The sequence below is a fragment of the Cataglyphis hispanica genome, chromosome 24 (genome assembly GCF_021464435.1).
Source record: "Cataglyphis hispanica isolate Lineage 1 chromosome 24, ULB_Chis1_1.0, whole genome shotgun sequence".
In the NCBI taxonomy this organism is placed as follows: Eukaryota; Metazoa; Arthropoda; class Insecta; order Hymenoptera; family Formicidae; genus Cataglyphis; species Cataglyphis hispanica.
The window spans coordinates 365,988-383,997 of NC_065977.1; the positions used below are offsets into that span (position 1 = coordinate 365,988).

General features: G+C 32.9%; 4 protein-coding genes across 11 annotated transcripts in view; 2 read left to right on the forward strand and 2 right to left on the reverse strand.

Annotated features, from left to right (window-relative positions):
• Positions 1-8,520, forward strand: part of LOC126858297 (focal adhesion kinase 1) — a 51,833-nt gene extending 43,313 nt beyond the window's left edge. For 6 of the 7 annotated variants that reach the window (XM_050608508.1, XM_050608505.1, XM_050608507.1 and 3 more), the window contains 14 exons: positions 96-131; positions 229-369; positions 521-703; positions 793-1,009; positions 1,090-1,280; positions 1,375-1,579; positions 1,685-1,764; positions 1,911-3,829; positions 4,375-4,518; positions 4,605-4,754; positions 4,860-4,959; positions 5,103-5,334; positions 5,415-5,709; positions 5,868-8,520. In XM_050608508.1, the coding sequence (XP_050464465.1) occupies positions 96-131; positions 229-369; positions 521-703; positions 793-1,009; positions 1,090-1,280; positions 1,375-1,579; positions 1,685-1,764; positions 1,911-3,829; positions 4,375-4,518; positions 4,605-4,754; positions 4,860-4,959; positions 5,103-5,334; positions 5,415-5,709; positions 5,868-6,191 (4,217 nt within the window). In that variant the 3' untranslated portion in view covers positions 6,192-8,520. The remainder of the gene's footprint in view (positions 1-95; positions 132-228; positions 370-520; positions 704-792; positions 1,010-1,089; positions 1,281-1,374; positions 1,580-1,684; positions 1,765-1,910; positions 3,830-4,374; positions 4,519-4,604; positions 4,755-4,859; positions 4,960-5,102; positions 5,335-5,414; positions 5,710-5,867) is intronic. The other variant, XM_050608504.1, reaches the window with a different exon arrangement.
• On the reverse strand, positions 8,418-10,748 carry LOC126858324 (sister chromatid cohesion protein DCC1). Of its 2 annotated transcripts, none has more exons than XM_050608571.1 (8): positions 10,454-10,748; positions 10,180-10,356; positions 9,869-10,070; positions 9,600-9,792; positions 9,309-9,495; positions 9,041-9,150; positions 8,788-8,971; positions 8,418-8,726 (listed from the first exon to the last, which is right to left on the reverse strand). In XM_050608571.1, exons 1-8 carry the CDS (start codon positions 10,471-10,473, stop codon positions 8,621-8,623), a joined length of 1,179 nt encoding a protein of 392 aa, XP_050464528.1. In that variant the 5' UTR covers positions 10,474-10,748; the 3' UTR covers positions 8,418-8,620. The 2 variants fall into 2 exon arrangements, with proteins under 2 accessions (XP_050464528.1, XP_050464527.1); XM_050608570.1 differs by having other exon boundaries at positions 9,309-9,525.
• A 329-nt stretch (positions 10,749-11,077) lies between these two features.
• Positions 11,078-16,205, forward strand: LOC126858310 (E3 SUMO-protein ligase ZBED1-like). Its single transcript, XM_050608541.1, has 5 exons — positions 11,078-11,263; positions 11,467-12,867; positions 13,046-13,461; positions 13,550-13,707; positions 13,798-16,205. Exons 2-5 carry the CDS (start codon positions 11,575-11,577, stop codon positions 14,124-14,126), a joined length of 2,196 nt encoding a protein of 731 aa, XP_050464498.1. The 5' UTR covers positions 11,078-11,263; positions 11,467-11,574; the 3' UTR covers positions 14,127-16,205.
• A 12-nt stretch (positions 16,206-16,217) lies between these two features.
• On the reverse strand, positions 16,218-18,008 carry LOC126858341 (transmembrane protein 138). Its single transcript, XM_050608593.1, has 4 exons — positions 17,556-18,008; positions 17,403-17,475; positions 17,060-17,234; positions 16,218-16,987 (listed from the first exon to the last, which is right to left on the reverse strand). The coding sequence occupies exons 1-4, from the start codon at positions 17,687-17,689 to the stop codon at positions 16,881-16,883; spliced, it is 489 nt and encodes a 162-aa protein (XP_050464550.1). The 5' UTR covers positions 17,690-18,008; the 3' UTR covers positions 16,218-16,880.
• Positions 18,009-18,010: the final 2 nt, after the last annotated feature.

Consider the following 18,010-nt stretch of genomic DNA (forward strand, 5'->3'; position numbering starts at 1 on the left):
CATGCGCAGATCATATCTTAAAATTATTTAATAAACTTTTGTCTATTACGATGTTAATAAAAATATATTAAGTTTCTTTATTTTGTACTCACAAGCTGGATCGTGGAAGAATTATCCTTGTCCATGCAAAGGTAAACAAACGAGGGACATTATTCTGCGTACTTAAATATTTGTTTTAACGATATTATCTCATTTATACATATACATAAAATATGATTTTCATTATAGATGCGCAACCGCCAAAATATAGGCAAGATGGTGGTGCCAATAGTCCAGCTGGCGAGAAGAATACAGGTAAAACTGGAACCATTTTATCCGAAGATTATGCGGAAATTGTCGACGAAGAAGGAGATTATTCGACACCAGCTAGTAAGTATATTTGTCTTTATCGTTTACTTTAACATTATTATAATTAAAAATATAATTATAATACTTTTCATTAATGCCGTTGATTTTTATTTTCATATCTTTATATTTTGAATTAATGAAAGATATTTAAATCGGTCAATTTTGCTTGCAGCTCGAGACTATGAAATAGTCCGAAACCAAGTGGAACTAGGTGAAATTATAGGGGAGGGTCAATTCGGTAATGTCCATAAAGGATCGTACAAGGGAAGAGACGGTCAAACCATTGCCGTTGCTGTCAAGACTTGCAAGGTCGACGCGGATCACGCTACTTCCGAGAAATTTCTCGAAGAAGCTTGTACGAAAAATTAATACATCATATACTTGTGATTAATAAAATATAAAGAGATACGTTTTATTATACTTAAAACGATAATCAAATTGTAGATATTATGCAGCAGTTTGAGCATCCGCACATTATCAGACTGATCGGAGTCTGTTCGGAGGCGCCGATTTGGCTCGTGATGGAATTAGCTAGACTCGGAGAAATGCGTGCTTATTTACAATCTAATAAACACCGTTTAGACCTTGCTACACTTCTATTGTATACTTTCCAATTGAGCACTGCCCTGTCATACCTTGAAAGCAAAAAATTCGTGCACAGGTACTTACAACGAATGAAATTTGTTTGTCACTTTATATATCAGATATTATATTTGTAATATTTCCGTGATTTTGTTGTAGAGATATCGCTGCAAGAAACGTGTTAGTTTCGTCGCATAGTTGTGTTAAGTTGGCGGATTTCGGCCTCAGTAGATGGGTGGAAGATCAGAGTTATTATACCGCAAGCAAGTGTAAACTACCAATTAAGTGGATGGCACCGGAAAGCATAAATTTTCGAAGATTTACGACCTCATCCGACGTTTGGATGTTTGGTTAGCTTTCACTAAAATTAATTGTGTTTCGTAAAAATCAGATTTGATTCCTTTTGTAAAAGATTGTGTCAATGAAATTTGATTATTGTTTCAGGTGTATGTATGTGGGAAATTTTAATGTTAGGTGTCAAACCATTCCAAGGAGTAAAAAATAATGAAGTAATACGCAAGTTAGAGAATGGAGAACGCCTCGCGCTTCCCAATCACTGCCCGCCACGATTGTATTCCTTGATGTCTCAATGTTGGAGTTATGAACCCAGCAAGAGACCGACGTTTAAAGAAATTAGAGAAACTTTACAGTGAGTATTCAAAATGTTTGTAAACTTTAAGCTTTTCTTTTAAGGAGGGGTATTATTACATGGTATATTACATATTATATTATATACTCTATTAAACAATTATAGCGAGATCTTAATGGAAGAGAAACATCAGCAACAGGAAACAATGAGACGAGAGAACAGAAGAGTACAAGCGATGTCCTGGGGTACGTCGTTTACAATAACGATATACACATTTCAATTTTTTAGTAAAATCTACACGCTATAATAGCGAACATATTATTCGATTTTGTATATATATATATATATATATATATATATATATATATATATATAATATTCTATTTTATAGGTGCAGACGATGTGCCGCCACCAAAACCCTCCCGACAACCGCAGAACACGACGGAGCAATCACAGTTATCTGCAGCGCCGGTGTCCACGTACATCGTGGCGCAGAGTCCCGAGGTTCTCGCGCAACTTCTCAAGGACAACCAAGCCAGAGGGGTATGTCCCTCCGTGTACACGACTCCCGCATCTCCCTTCAACACCCTGGCGGTGCAGTTTCAGGATGAGGATCAAATTCTGACTACCTCTCTCGTGTCTGATCTGCCTTTCTTCGATCCCGCGCTCTCCGAACCACCGTCCATTGTCACGCACGACACTACCCAATCGGGCGGCGACTCTACCCTGTCTGATACCAACCTAGATTCCCTCGATTCCTCCCTCGATAATACTCCTCTCATGTCGAGCCTGAGCCTTTCAGACACGGCAACGCAGACGCAGTCGCCCGCCGCCAACCGAAAGCAGCAGAAGGTTAAAGAGATGCAAAACTTGTATGCGGTTAGCTCGAAGGTGGTCGGTAGCGTCACGGGGGACCTGTATTCCCCCGTGCAGAAATTCGCCGTGTCCAGCGCGACACCGCCGCCGCTATTCGCGGCCGCATCAGCCGCGGTCGCGGGCAACACCTGCGGCGAGATATACGGACCGGTCGCTAGTTTCACCCAGAGCTCGGCTATCGTTGGTAATCTCAGTCAGAGCGCTAGCATAGTAGGTGGTAATTACGGTGAAAATCCGGGAAACTTTGGTCCCAGTAGTTTGGGCAGCAGTGCTATGATACCGAATAGTAGTAGTCAGGCGCAATTCGTCACGCATGCCCAACCGATTAATTATGGTAATTTCGCGCCTAGTAATAATATAAATCAAGTATTTGGTGGTGGTGGCGGCGGTCAATCTACGAATCCGAATGCGAGCGGCGTGCAGAGTGTTGGTGGTAGCGGTGGTGATGGTGGTAGTAGCGTTGTTGTTTATCCTCGTAATATTAGCTCGACGAATGTAACTGCTGGTTCGAACACGGAATGTTTGTACGGTCCGGTTCTCAAGTTTCGCGCGCAGAACGTCCAGCCTCAGACGACCGCGACCGAGTCGGCGATGTCCGTTGGTGCGACAGGAAATAATTACGGTCAGGCCACAAGGAATAATATGATGGTGCAGAATCTACAATCGCAGCAGTCCATATATTCGCAGAACTATCCGCATCAACAGATCTATTCGAATATTGCTCAGCCAGGACAGCAGGCTATGTATCTGCCACAAATGCAACACGTACAAAATATTGCGCGGCAGAACGCTGTACCGCAGGTTGTATCATATGCAGCGATACAACACACGAATCAGCAGTCTCATCAGTTGAGTGGCGCTAATCCTATTTACACAGCCCATGCTACGTCTGTGTCGGTGGTTCAAGCGCAGAAGGTACATGTACCGAATTATATCCATCAAGCGCAGCCATCAGCAGGAATCAGCGGCCAGTCAACAACCTGTCAAGCAACGAATCAGTCAGCAAATATTGGAATAATGCAAGCTTCCTCCGTTCCATCACATTTTATCGTATCATCTTCCGTGACTCAGCAGAATATCCATCCGATTCCATCTACCTATGTGATGGAACAACCGAGTTCCCTTGGTCCGATAGATCACACTCAAGTGCACGCTATGCTTGTCGGCAATATAACGGCGATGAGTACATGCGGTCCGCATCAACAAGTAGCGCAGCTAGGTCAAACGGTTAGCGGCATCGCAAAAGCAGCAAATGTACCGCAAATGGCGACAGGCGTTGCTAAGATCACCACGTTCATGACACCGCAAAAACAAGACGAACAGTTGACAAGCTCGACAGACGGCACTCTCTCCGGTTCTTTGATCTCTTCCGCTGTCAGTGACAGCACCATGTCATCTAGCAGCTCGATGACAGAGGAGGCACAACAAGATCAGGTTTGCCTCATGCCTCCTCTAGGAATGTGAAAAAAAAACGCATCTTCTATATTTACAACGTATTGTTTTGGTTTTTACCTGGTCTGTGCAACACTTCTGCAACACACTTCTACACTTCTTCAGTTATAATATTTATTTATATGTAATATATATGCTTCTCTAGTAAAATATGTATATATGGGACGAACAGGAACTTTCTATTTTGTTGCAATGCAATCGGAAAGATTTATTTCTAGCGGAAATCTTATCTCGCTGTTCCAGTAGGCTAATAATTTTTGCATGAATGGATGTCACTGATGTCGTTGCTACAGTAATCACTTAAACTGCATGTAGCGAACACGAATGCACTTCTGTTTTAAGTTTATTTTGCATCTCGAGAAATAAATGCATCTCTTTAATTTTTACTGTATATATTTGTATATTATCGAGAAAAATTGTAACAAATCTTGTTACAAAATATCCCAAATTAAATTATAATTTATGACAAATACATGAGAAAGAACGGATTAGATTTCTCTAACACACTATCATTTTTATCATTTTAGAGGAATGCACAATCGCAATTGTTCGACAATCTGACCGACAATTTCAGCAGTGGCGTTGATGATGAACAAAAGATACTAGAGCAACGGTTATTGGAGCAGCAACGACAATCTGAAGAGGATAGTCGCTGGCTCGCGAGAGAAGAGGTATGTTAAATCTCGCTTATATAAATTAAAATGTTTATTGTTAATTGAAGTTATTTGAATTTTTATTTAATTTTCTTATATGATAGAAACGTTTATCGATTGCAACGAGTGGTGATGAAAGTGCTAGTCCTCCAGTTCCACGATCAGTTACTCAATCACCAAGCCATGAACCACATTCCACCAATACTGGTTCTCTTGGCTCAGATAAGGGTTCCGATAAAGTAATTGTAGTAAAGGTAAAGCCCATATGGATATTTATAATTTTATTAATGAGATATAGATGATCTGATATTTATATTAATATTTATTACAACATAAATTAATCGATTTTTTTTTTGTAGAAAATGGAGCCTACACCTACTGCAGATTTAGACAGAACTAATGATAAAGTATACGACTGTACAACAAGCGTCGTGCGTGCAGTTATGTCATTGTCACAAGGTAAGAATATATAACGATTGATAAATATGGCACACTATTGTAAAAAATTATACGCTTTCGTTACACTTGTTATCATACAAAAAAAAATGTTATATAAATTATATAAAATATATATAAATAAATAAATTATATATAAATTGCAGGTGTTCAACAGAGCAAGGCTGATCAGTATTTAGAACTAGTACGTAGAGTAGGTATCGAATTAAGAGCATTACTGTCCTCTGTGGATGTTCTTGTAAAAATATTACCAATATCCGCGCATCGCGAAGTAGAAATGGCGCATAAAGTATTAAGTAAAGATATGGCGGAACTCGTAACTGCTATGAAACTGGCGCAAAATTACAGTGCCACTACATTAGATGCCGAATATCGGAAGTAAGTATATTTCTTTTATTATTATCTGCAGATATAGATTATTGCATGAGAAATTTAATATTATGATTTTTCTCTTTCAGAGGAATGCTTTCTGCAGCTCATATCTTAGCAATGGATGCAAAGAATCTTTTAGATGTGATCGATTCCATCCGTATTCGTTATCCGTATGTGGATAATCAGATTTGCCAAAAGCAGAGCGACGTTGTTAACATGACTCGAGAGTCCACGCCCGAGAATCGTATTCGCTCGAGCCAATCTGGCGAACAATTCTTAAAGAGAAGTCAGTCAAGTGAACGACAGGGAACGACCTTCAGACAAAGTCAAAGTGGTGACCCATTGCATAGAATGGGCCAGTCTATGGATCGATCTTCACCAGTGAGTTAAATATCTCAATTAAAAATATTATACATTCTTGAAATTATAATATAGACTTTGGAAAATAGTATTTCTAGCAAATTTTCTGTGTAATTGCGATGAAATATATAAAAATAATGAAGTAAATATGATTTAAAAAATATGTTTTTATTATTTAGGGAAGTCAATCCGATCTCAATTCCGGCAGCAGTTTAGAAAGAAGACATAATATAGTAACTAACAGTCTTGAACGCAATTCAACAACGAGGAGACAAATGGCCACTAATAGTCTGGAAAGAAAGAGACCTTCATTGACATGTAACGCTGGGCCTATGAATAATTCCGTTAATTTACCGCCTATGGTGTCAGTCGCTTGCAATTTAGTACAGACTGTTAATCCTGTCATACATCCAAGTCAGTCGATTACAGCGGGCGTTAATCAACAGACGGTGTTTGCAACCAACAGTAAAACCACAAGTGAAACTCCGATAAATGACAGCTAACAACGAGGTGTTTTGAATTGAAGTAAATGGTGTGAATGTGTGGCTTCCTCGTAAAAACATATACGGATTAATTTTTTTATATACCGATTCCAAGACTACTTCAGATTTGCTTAGTATGTATATAAACGGATGACATCCTCTCATCAAGTTACCCGTGTATACATCTACACGAATACTTCAGCAATGGGAGAAATCTAGTATTTGTGCTTTTTAGCTCTTTTTAACATTTTAAAAATATGCAAGCATTTTATCTACGCGTACTTATAGATAGGACAGTATTCATTAGTTGTAATAGGATTAGTTAATAGAATAGTTTATAGTTTAATAGGGGATTTAAGTCACAATATAATGAAATCACAACTCCAAAGCTTTAGGATTATCACAACTATTTGTTATGCAATAATTGCTGCATATATGAGGTGATGCAAAGTTATGTTTTGTTACAAATAAAAAAATTAGACAAGCATTATTAACACTAACATTATTAAATGAGGAAAAAACCTCGATTCATTCACTATTCGCATTTATTTAAAGCATCGCAAGTTATATTCGTGATTGAAAAATTTGTTGATTTTATTTGTGTCATCTCATAATCAACTAGTAATGTATACATACATAAACGTATTATAGAGATGTGTATGTATATATTTATAAATATATATTTAAAAGCGAATAATATCTTCTCTCTTCAACCAATATTGCGCGAGAATATAATTTCTTATAGGCCATAATCTTATATAATGTTGTTTTTAATACAAGTTCGTAATTTCATAGTCTATTTCCTTCCTATGGGGAGTGATTATAATATAAAAAGAGGGACTGAATGTTATTTCTATTAAATAATTATTTAATGATTCATACCAATTTGCGACATTTATATATACGAAATGTTTTATAAAAAGTAAAAACCATTTTTCAGCAACAAGTCAGTTCCTATGAGATATTTTTAGGAAGTTACATCTTTGCATATAAAAATACCATTAAAAGCTCATCAGTGCAGTTTGCGGTAGCACATATATATGTACGGTGTATTTATAAAATCCGAATATACTTTATGGATATAAAAAAAGTATTACATTTGTGCGCATATCTGTATTGTGTTCCTGGGGAACTCAATCTCACCTGCAAGGAATCTTAATATTCTGAAACTTTATAATAATCGTTGTATTGTTACATTTTACTCATGTATTATTACAATTGGCATGGATGTGAAATATTCATAAAAAGATTTGTGAATTTGATATCTTAAATATGTGGCTTCAAAGATTATGTGCCAAGACATGCTTATACGCTCGGAAGAAAAAAAAACTAATATTTGTGTATTGCATATTTCTCGATAAAGGAGTTGCTTCCCAGGAACTCATAATAAATAGTTATAATATTACTGATGGTACTTTTCCATATTGCAAAAACATAACACACTGCTTTAATTTATATTGAAAGCATGTATAACTGATATTCACTGTATTTGGAAGTAGAAGAACTAATGTTAATTAAATCGCCAATTTTATCAATTACAGAGCAATGATATATACGTTTTTTTTTTTTTACAGGAACCTTTTCTATCATTTTTCTTGCAAATATTAAAATTATTTATTGTTATGATAGTTAGTCTTTTACTTTCAAAATGCAGTATCATAAGTCTTAAATATCTTTTTAAACAGATATTGTATCAAAGTATTTGATATTAAGATTTTTGTAGAAATTGAATTTTACAAAAATCGATAAAAACATTTTTTTATATAAATTCCATTTTATATAAAATTTGTATATATATATATTTTTTTTTGTATTTTTCTAAGATTTTTTTCACTGTCATTTATAAGTAAATTTATTCTATATTTCATGTATCATATATTTATATAAGTTTTATTATTTTTAACTCATGACGAAATTACAATTTAGAAATATCCCATGGTTATTTAATTTACTGCACTCCTGGGAAGAACGTTATATTCAATTAAAATTACTAATAATGTTACTAACGTTATTAATGAAAATTTTGATTTAACAAAATTTAACAAAATTTTTCTAAAGTGGCGATTTTACAGTCAATGGGATAATATATAAGAGTTAGTTGATCACTGAAATTAATAATCGTTATCTAACATTATATTCTCATTACATTATGGTCTTTTGATAGATGAGAACAATATATACCGCCGATATTGTCACTGTTATATTAATGAAACAAAGGATAATAAAAATAAATCATATGTAATCTCATTTTATCTTAAAAATATTTATAAATTGTGTAAATGTAACTACATGTATCACACATGATCACAAACAAAATAAATTGCGCATATGATTTTAACACATAGACAAATTAGAAGAATATTTCCCTGACATTAATATAATTAATCAATAGCATGTGTGTCAATATTTATTGCATGACAATGCATACCGCAAATATATACTACAACATTTCACTTGCCATGTTTTGACCCATAATACTTTATTCCATTTTTTGTAGAACATCTAGCATATTTTATTAAAAGTGCATTAACATTCATTGTACCCTTTGTAAAACGGCTAAAAAATATATAAGATTCAAGGTGTATATAATGAAAAGATATGCATTTTTTTTACTTACATGATATAAGGTGTTATCTCTTCAACAGTCCATTTAGCCTTAATTTGGAAAAGTTCATTAAGTCTATCGTGAATGTTGTTGGGTAAATCTGCCTCTGGGCAAGATACAATCTCCCTCTGATTTTTTGAGGTGTTGTACATTACAAGAGCAGATCCACATAAATACTCCTCTTTTGGATGAATCTCTAAAAGACAAATGAGAAATTAAGTTTAAGAGAAGATTTTACAATGTTACGAATTTACTAATTACATACTTTCAGGAGTACCAATGTTCCATGTTTCCATAAATTCTTTGTACTCTGTGACAGGAGAAGCAGCAAGAAGAATTTTTGCTATCGTTGCACAACATTTTCTTTCATCATATCTGTAAAATTGTATTTTTAGAAAATATAATTTTTTTTTATCAAATTTGTCTATTAATTGCTACAAAATATATTGGTACAAAAGTTCGACCTATTTTTTTATTAAAAACAAAAAGCGAGATAAACTTTTGCACCAATTCAATATTAATGATGTACCTACTTGTACAATGGCCTATTGTTATTTTTTGTCTTTGTGCTTACTTCTGTATATTTTTTGAATATAGCATTAAATACTGGTTCATAAATAAGTTCCTTTAAACATTTAAATGTGTCTTCTTTATCTACTTCATCTAATTCCCAAGCCTGTTCTCCAAAATAATCCAACATAAAATTCAAACTTCTTGCTTCTATATCAAATGATATGAGACGCAAATAGCCTTAATACAGAAACAAGTTTTAATATTTGTAAAAATAAAAAATGGTCTAATATAACAGAAGTTAGAATAATTACCATCTATGTCAGCTATTAAGAAATCCGCTAAAGCCTGTTTCAATTCACAATCACTGGTTTGTAACTCACTTTGTAATCTCTCCCAACTATATAATGTCTTTTTATCTATCATAGATTCATTTTCTAAACCATTAAAAGATGATGAGTTAAGAAGAGTAGACAAATTTGCCAGATTAGGTTTGGTTTCTTTCACCTTAAGGAAAATTAGAATTTTAAATCTATTATGTAATTCAACATCTTACTCAGATATTATTTAATGTCTCAAGTACCTCATAATATGAGGTAAATATCTTCTTTATATTTCTTCTCTCTATAATTCTTTCAGTTACTTCTTCTGCATTTGTGGCCTTGCTCAGCTTCAAGTTTGGTATCAACAACCACGAATTGGATATCTCTGCCTCTTTGATTTCATAAGTCCGAGTTTCTGTGCACAATATAGCGTCATCATGCTTGTTACCACGGAATGATACTCTATCATCAGAAAATCAGCTATAATCATCATTTTACTCTGCAGAATAAGGATTATATTGTTAGCATTCTTTGCAAAACTGAATAATAATTTATTGTAAAAGACACATACGTGTCTCCTTCATTTAATGCTTCCCATATATGCTTGTCCACCTCCAATAATATTAAGTTATCAATTTGGTGATCTTGCATAGGATACAGGCATTGCGTCGTAGAATTTAAATCTGACTCTTTAATTGTAGCTAGCTCTAAAATCTGACGAACATCCTCCTCTGTGCGAACGTCCGTCCTTAATATAAAAAAAGAAAACAAAATTATATAGAGAACAACATCACACCATTAAATATAAAAATAATTTAATTTAATTATCAATTTTTTAGACTTACTTTTCATTAACAGATTCCATTAATAAATTCTTCTAGGTAGCCTTCGCTAAACTTATATTTATTTTCCTCACTTCTTTTTTCTCTAATATCTCGTTGATGAGTATTACAGTGATTTTGAAACACGTATGCGATAATGCGATGTCCTTCGTAATATTTTCCCGCCAAATTTACGCCAAATTTATTAGTAGAAAGAGTAGGCTGGTGTTCCATCGAATGGAAATCTATAGCGGAACCGGAAATACGCGAAACGGATCGCACGAAATGATATAAAATTAGATTTTTTATGTTATTTACAATATTTATAATAGTTGGAACAGTATTTTAATACAAATACAATAATATATATAATAAATTAGTGAACAATAGAATTTATTTTTCACGTAAATGTAAAACTATTTCACGATTGGCTGAAATTTGATTTCGCTGCCGCATTTATCGCTTAATGGGACATAGGTCTAAAGCCGTAAAGCAAATCAACCAATCATAATCAACATTCTTATTACGTTATCAGAATGCTTGATTGTAATTGGTCGATTTGCTTACGGCCTTACATTACGAATAAAATTCTCTCTTTCACGTAAAATGGCCTTTATGCCATGCATATGCAGCAATGTCTGTGTGCGATAGCCCTTATGATGATACTCGAATCGATCAGATGTCTATAGATATATAACGATATTCCTCTCTCGGACAAACGGCGCAAAAGTCGATATCGCATTGTTGCGGACGAGTCGATCCGGGCATCGTTACTTTCGACGCGAGGAATTGAACTTCGATATCTGCAGAATAATTCGTCGACAGAGGCACGAGGTGAGATAGATATATCGGAGCTCGTGTGCTCCGCGGTAAATTTGTCGTGTATCGTGTATCCGCGACTGGCGGGTGATGATTAGACGCGTTCATGAGCGTTCATTACGACAGGATGCATCTTCTTCGGGAGTTGCATTTTAAATTATGCAACGAAATATCTCCATTTTGACGGAATATATAATATGTGACGTTATTTGTAACAGGGTAGCACGCGTATTTCACGGGAAATGCTGTAGATGCGATCTTTGTGATAGGTAAACAACATACATGCCGACGCCGGTGATCGCGCGTTAATCGGAACGTTTAATGTCATGGAGAATAACAAGCAGCAATCAACGTTGTCGAATGGCTCGACCAAAGTGAGCAGCGCGTCCGACGATGGCAAGAATGATTTACAAATGGTACTGGCGAAAATGATGGAAGAGAAACATACCTATACGTATAAGAAATTGGTGGTACCGCCATCGATGAGAAGTATTTACTGGAAATTCTTTGGCTTCCCAGCCACGGATGACGGCGACATCCTCACCAAGGTAAAGATCGTCTGTATACTGTGCAAGACACAGATCGCCTATAATCGTAACACCAGCAATCTCCGTATGCATCTGCAAAACAAGCATGCTCAGGAATTATTGGAACTGGAATCGTCCAATCCTCCATCCAGACAAATTATATCTCAGGAGAACAAGGAGCGCAAAGCTCAAAAGAGAATGTTGAAAGCAGGCCTGAGTCCGACGAAATATATCTATACCACTAATGCGGATGGCACTGTCCAAATAGATGGTGATATACAATTCGTTACAGATCCTAACATAAGTCTGTCAAATATGGAGGAAGACATTGCTATTGGTCAACCACTGAGAGTAATGATCAAGAGTGGATCTGGTATTAATGGCAGCAGTCAAAATGTGGCATTCCTAATGTCGGAGGAAAATGTAACAAATCAATCGGTAGATGTAAAAACTGTGTCAGATGCTATAGCAGAATTTATTGTAATGGATCTGCAATTGCCAGATATTGTAGAGGGTCGCGGATTTCAGAGATTGGTGGCCACTTTGCGCTCGCCGTGCGAGATCCCTAGTAAAAACAAGTTAGAAGAGGAGATAATACCAAGAATATATGATACTTTTCGAGAATCAGTGGCTGCTTCATTATCCTGCATTGCTTCAGAGTTAGCATTGACAATAGAAGAATGGAAATCAAACAACGACGAACATTTTGTTACTGTATCAATTTATTATCAAAATGCTGGAGAGGCTACTTTGGAATGCAAAGTTTTAAGCACTCTTCATGCACCATTAGATTGGGAGGAATCCCATTGGGGTAGTACTATTGATTCTCTATTACTTGAGTGGGATCTCAAAGTGGAAAAAATAACAGCAGTAGTTGTCAGTACTTCCAGAACAGAATTACTTATGGCATTAAGTAATCGTGGCTTGACTTTAGTGCCATGCTTGCTTCACACTCTACAGGTGTGTGCGCAGGCTTGTTTCGAGAATCCTGAAGTGGCTCACTTATTATCAAAATGCAGATCAGTTATTGGAGCTATCATAAGTCATCCAGCTGCGTCTGCAACATTAATTATGCAAGAGCAATTATTAGAGGTACATTATCTTTTAGGCAAATTAAATTATTATTAATTACCTTCATTGTAAATTAAGATCATCTTTAAAATATTTTTCTCTAGTACATAAATATAACATAATACATAAATTTAATATGTATATGAGAACGATTAAAATAATATTTTATAAGTGTTTTATATAATATATTTTATTGCAGTTGGAAGAAAATGCTATGTTGTTAGATTATCCAGTTGTATGGATATCAACATATAGCATGCTAGAGCAAATGGTAATGCGTCGTAATATAGTTATATCTATATTAGAAAATATGGAAGGAATAGATCAAGAGATGTTTGAAATCACCAATGAACAATGGAAAATTATGGAAGATCTTGTGGGTGTTCTTGAACCATTCAAAGTTACTATTATGACATTAAGTGAAGAAAAAATGCCTCTGATATCATTGTTAAAGCCATTATTATGGCAACTTGTATCTTCGCATCTTAAAGTTAAAGAGTCTGACAGTGATATTGCTAAAACATTTAAAGAATCCTTGTCAGATATGTTATGTGAACGATACGCGGATTACAATGTCACATTGCTTTTACAAATTGCAACTACTTTAGATCCTAGGTAGTATAGTAATGTGGAAGTTATTTTTTAAATGTGTTAAATATTGTTAGGAATGCAATTGATAAGACTTTTATTTTCTATTACACAGGTTTAAATCATTGCCGTACGTTACCGAAGAAGATAAAAGTGTAGTTAGTTCTCCCATAAAGGAAATGCTGACGAAACTGATTCAAGAAGAATCCGGGGATAATATCTCCATAAAGACTGAAGATGAAACAGTACAAAGTAAAAAAACTAGACTATCAGGTATACTTTGACGATAATTATATATAACGCGTCTCCGATTAGAAAAATAACTATATGAAATAAGTATTCTAAAGCGATATTTAATTGAAGGTATGGAACTTTTACTTGGCGGTTTATGTGCTACCAAAACTGGAATGCCCGCAGAGGAAAAGGCGGACCTCGAGGTTGTTCAATATCAATCGGAATCCATTGCACCGCTCGATCATTGTCCTTTACAATGGTGGTCTAAAGTGTCCGCGAAATGCCCCAATTTGGCGAAACTGGCAAGTAGATATCATTGTGTGCCCGCCTGTTGCGCACCGCCAACACGTATTCCGGCAGATATACAGATACAATACGATACAAAGCGAGCGGCTTTACCACCTCACCTGATCGATAAACTACTTTTTCTGCATGGTAATCATACTATGCAAGTATGAAAAGGATTTTTAAACTGAGGGGATACAAATATTTGAGAAATACCTCACTGGTAAATAAGATATTTTCGTAATGTACATGTCGAATGCAACATAATGTAAGTTTAAAGTAATATGCACGTTGACAAATTCGTGTACAAGTGTACAATATATACATTACATACTATATGTAAGTATCTAAAATCATCAACCGACAACTTTGTCTTCGCATTGAATATGCGATTTCCTTTGATATAAAAATAGTTGATTATTATCACAATAGATTTCTAAACGCACAATGCCAGATACAGTATATATAATGTGATTTCTTTAATTCCGCAGAAGTTATAGTGAAGAAAATAAAAAAATAAAATACAGAAAAAAGTAAAAAGATTATGCAAATTATTTTGATATATAAAAATTCTACGATAGAATATTCTGAAAACAAAATATTAATGATATTATATCTTAGTTCATGCAATTCACATAATGAAATACAGAATTCGCAGAATAGCTCAGAGTGATCTTTCTTACAATTTTTAGATATCAAAATAATTTGCACAATTTTTTTACTCTCTTTTATATTTTATCTTATTGATTTTTATTTTCTTCGCTATAACTTATGCGGAATTATAACTATATTTAATAATTATATAACTGTTCTGTTTTATTGAAATTAATCTATTCTAGTATCTCGTGACTGTATATCATGAAATTGAGAAGTAAACGATAAAATAATTGTGCAAAAACTTTATAACTAATTTTAAAAATTGTTAAAAATTATATATGATAGATTCAAGATATATATATCCAGTTATCACATTAATATCGTTAATGGATCATTTGGTCAATTTTTTGTTAATATACGAATCCGATAGAACGCTTGATTATATAGTTTTATCTTTATAAAATTTTAAATTATCAATTTCATAACATACATTGAATACTGAATTAATTTTGCATGTCTTGCCGCCTATATCGAAAACTTTTGCTAAAAGTATGTAATAATAAAATATGTAAAATATGATTGAATTATTTTTTATATCATTATGCATATAACATTTTAGCTGTCAGAACTCGAATTCTCTTTTATATCAAATATTAATCAAATATAAACGGGTATTTATTTATTTTAATATAATTAGGCAATCAAATATTGAGAAATTATTGAATACTTTCTAATTAAATTAAATCAAATTTTTCAGCTGATCAATTCTATTTGTGTCATTCCACATCTGAAAATATTAAATAAGAGAGACCCAATGATATTATTGAAAATTAAATAAGAATAAAAATGTCATACAATTTTCATAATTTGTGCTCACTAATTACAGATTTTCATTCCTTAATAAAAGATATATAATAATACATAGAAACATATATGTAATTATCGATTGAATTCCAAAATTTTATTATTGAATTCCATTCAATATATTCGGATATTATTCACAATTTTTAGCATTCAAGTAATATTGAAGATATAATCAGGTAATACTTACATATTGTCTGCAAATTTGAGTAACAGCATATTTTAGATACCCTATCCAGATGTAATATCCAGAGATAATTCAGTTTATATTGATAGTACTAATATGTAAATTCATCTTATTGATGACAGTATTCAATGTGCTAATATTATTTATAAATTTAAAAGTATTATGATTTATTTGTTACAAGTGTAGTATAACTAATTTATGTTAACAGTTTAGCTGAGATTACAATGAGTGACTTTCAATGTTATTTCTAAAAGTAGATTATTGCCACATATATAATAATACAGTTAATTGGTTGTAATTTGATTTAACAATTTGCACTATGTATTAAATAGGATTTGTACATTATTACACAATTTGTAAAAAACAATATTTACTGTAATATTTCCTATAAACATATTTTCCTAGTTACACAAGCATCATATATTATTAGAATCGTTTGTTTGCAATTATATTGTGCACATATAGAACAATTTTATAATATAAATTTATTATTACGATTTATATTAAGAAAAAAGAAGTACACATTTAGAGGATATAAACTCTTTTAAAGTTTTATATTGGTACAAATCTGGTATTGGTACACAACAATAAACAAAAGTTTCATCTTTTTCTCTCTCTCTCTCTCTCTCTCTCTCTCTCAACAAATTTATATTTTTCCTTATTTCCTTAAAAAGGCAATTGGATATTCTTATTAACAAGAAATTGTACATTTCGGGATGTAAATTAGAAATCACAATTACATATTATAAAGTCTACAAGTGATTTGGTATTAAGATATTATACATTTTAACGAATGGATATATATGTACATACACGCACACACATTAGAAAATAGCACTTGTAAAAATTAGTATAGGAAATATCTCTCACAGAATAATGATATATTAATTTTTCATTAATGTGTATAATGTATATAGATATAATTATTTTTCAATAATATATAAATTTGTCTTCTTCTCGTGATTTTAAAGATAAAAATGTATAAAGACACTTTATAATAGAAATTTTTTACATAGTATATAAAAATGTAAATTGTATATGTATGATACACAAACATAATTTAGATATATTTTGACATATATAAATAGTGTGCCAATTTCATTGTTTTATCTATGTAATATAATTATATGAATTTATATAAATACAAAGGTAGCTACATAAGTAGTTTAAAATTAATGTAATGTAAATTTGAAATATAAACCAATGTATTCCTACTTTTATATTACTGAGATTGCACACACTTTATAATCTATATATATCATTCAAATTTTTACTTAAATAGTTATGGTATACTCAATTGCTTTTGTACCCAGACAGAGCCTTTGTAAAATCTCGGATCCCCAATTCTCAAAGAGGCTCTCTTATAGAAGTAATAGTACAACACTGCAACTTTATATAAAACTTTAAATCATAATATCTTTATCAAAGAAAGATATTCTTTCAAATTTTCTGATGTTTTACCTGTCCTGTGTATAGAATAAAGAATATGAAATCCTTTTGTCCAATAATGTTTTAATGGTGCTGACCAATGTATAGTAATATGCCATGTATGTAAACTGATTGATAATATCATATATATTATACACAATATTAATGTCATGCGGAATCTTGTATATAACAATTGTATCAAACCTGCCTAAAAGATAATTTTAGATGTGCTTCATATATTTCTGTTAAATATAATTTTTTGCAGTATAAGATTAGAAACTTTTTAATATTTTTATTATGAAAATATATATATATATATATATATATATATATATATATATATATATATGAGAAAACTGCAATATATTGTTCTCACCTGAAAAATATAGGTAGAAAAGAAGTTCACCAAGAGAAGAGTAAGGGCTACAATAAGGCAAAAATCTTGAATCCTGAAGAAAAAACCAGTGCAATAATCAAATAATGCTGATAATAATATGCTAATAAAAATGCAAGAAAAATTATTACATACACATAAAGTACCAACAAATCTGTCGGATGCTGTCTGGCAAAGCTTGCGAATGAATTTACACAAATGTCAAAAAGCAATATAATATATTGCAAGATCACAATCGCCGTATATTGCCTCGTATTTAAGGAACTCATTTATCATTTATGTATCGTAAAAAAGTATCGTAGAATGTGAAAATTAAAATTAGATATGTATATGTATCTGTAATTTTTAGATTTTGTTGCATCTTTCAAACGGTTGCTAAGCAACAATCTCGGCCCACATTTTGATTATGCGCCGATCTTAATACAAATGAATCCGTTCCAGGAGACACAATCATTGAGCATCGTCTTGTTAACACTCGATGTTGATTTGTTAAGATTATAGAAATAAGAACCAATCATGTTCGATTGCTATCAATAGTTGTGCAATAGTTTGCCTCCTGAACACACCCATTATATCTGTTCACAATTCGT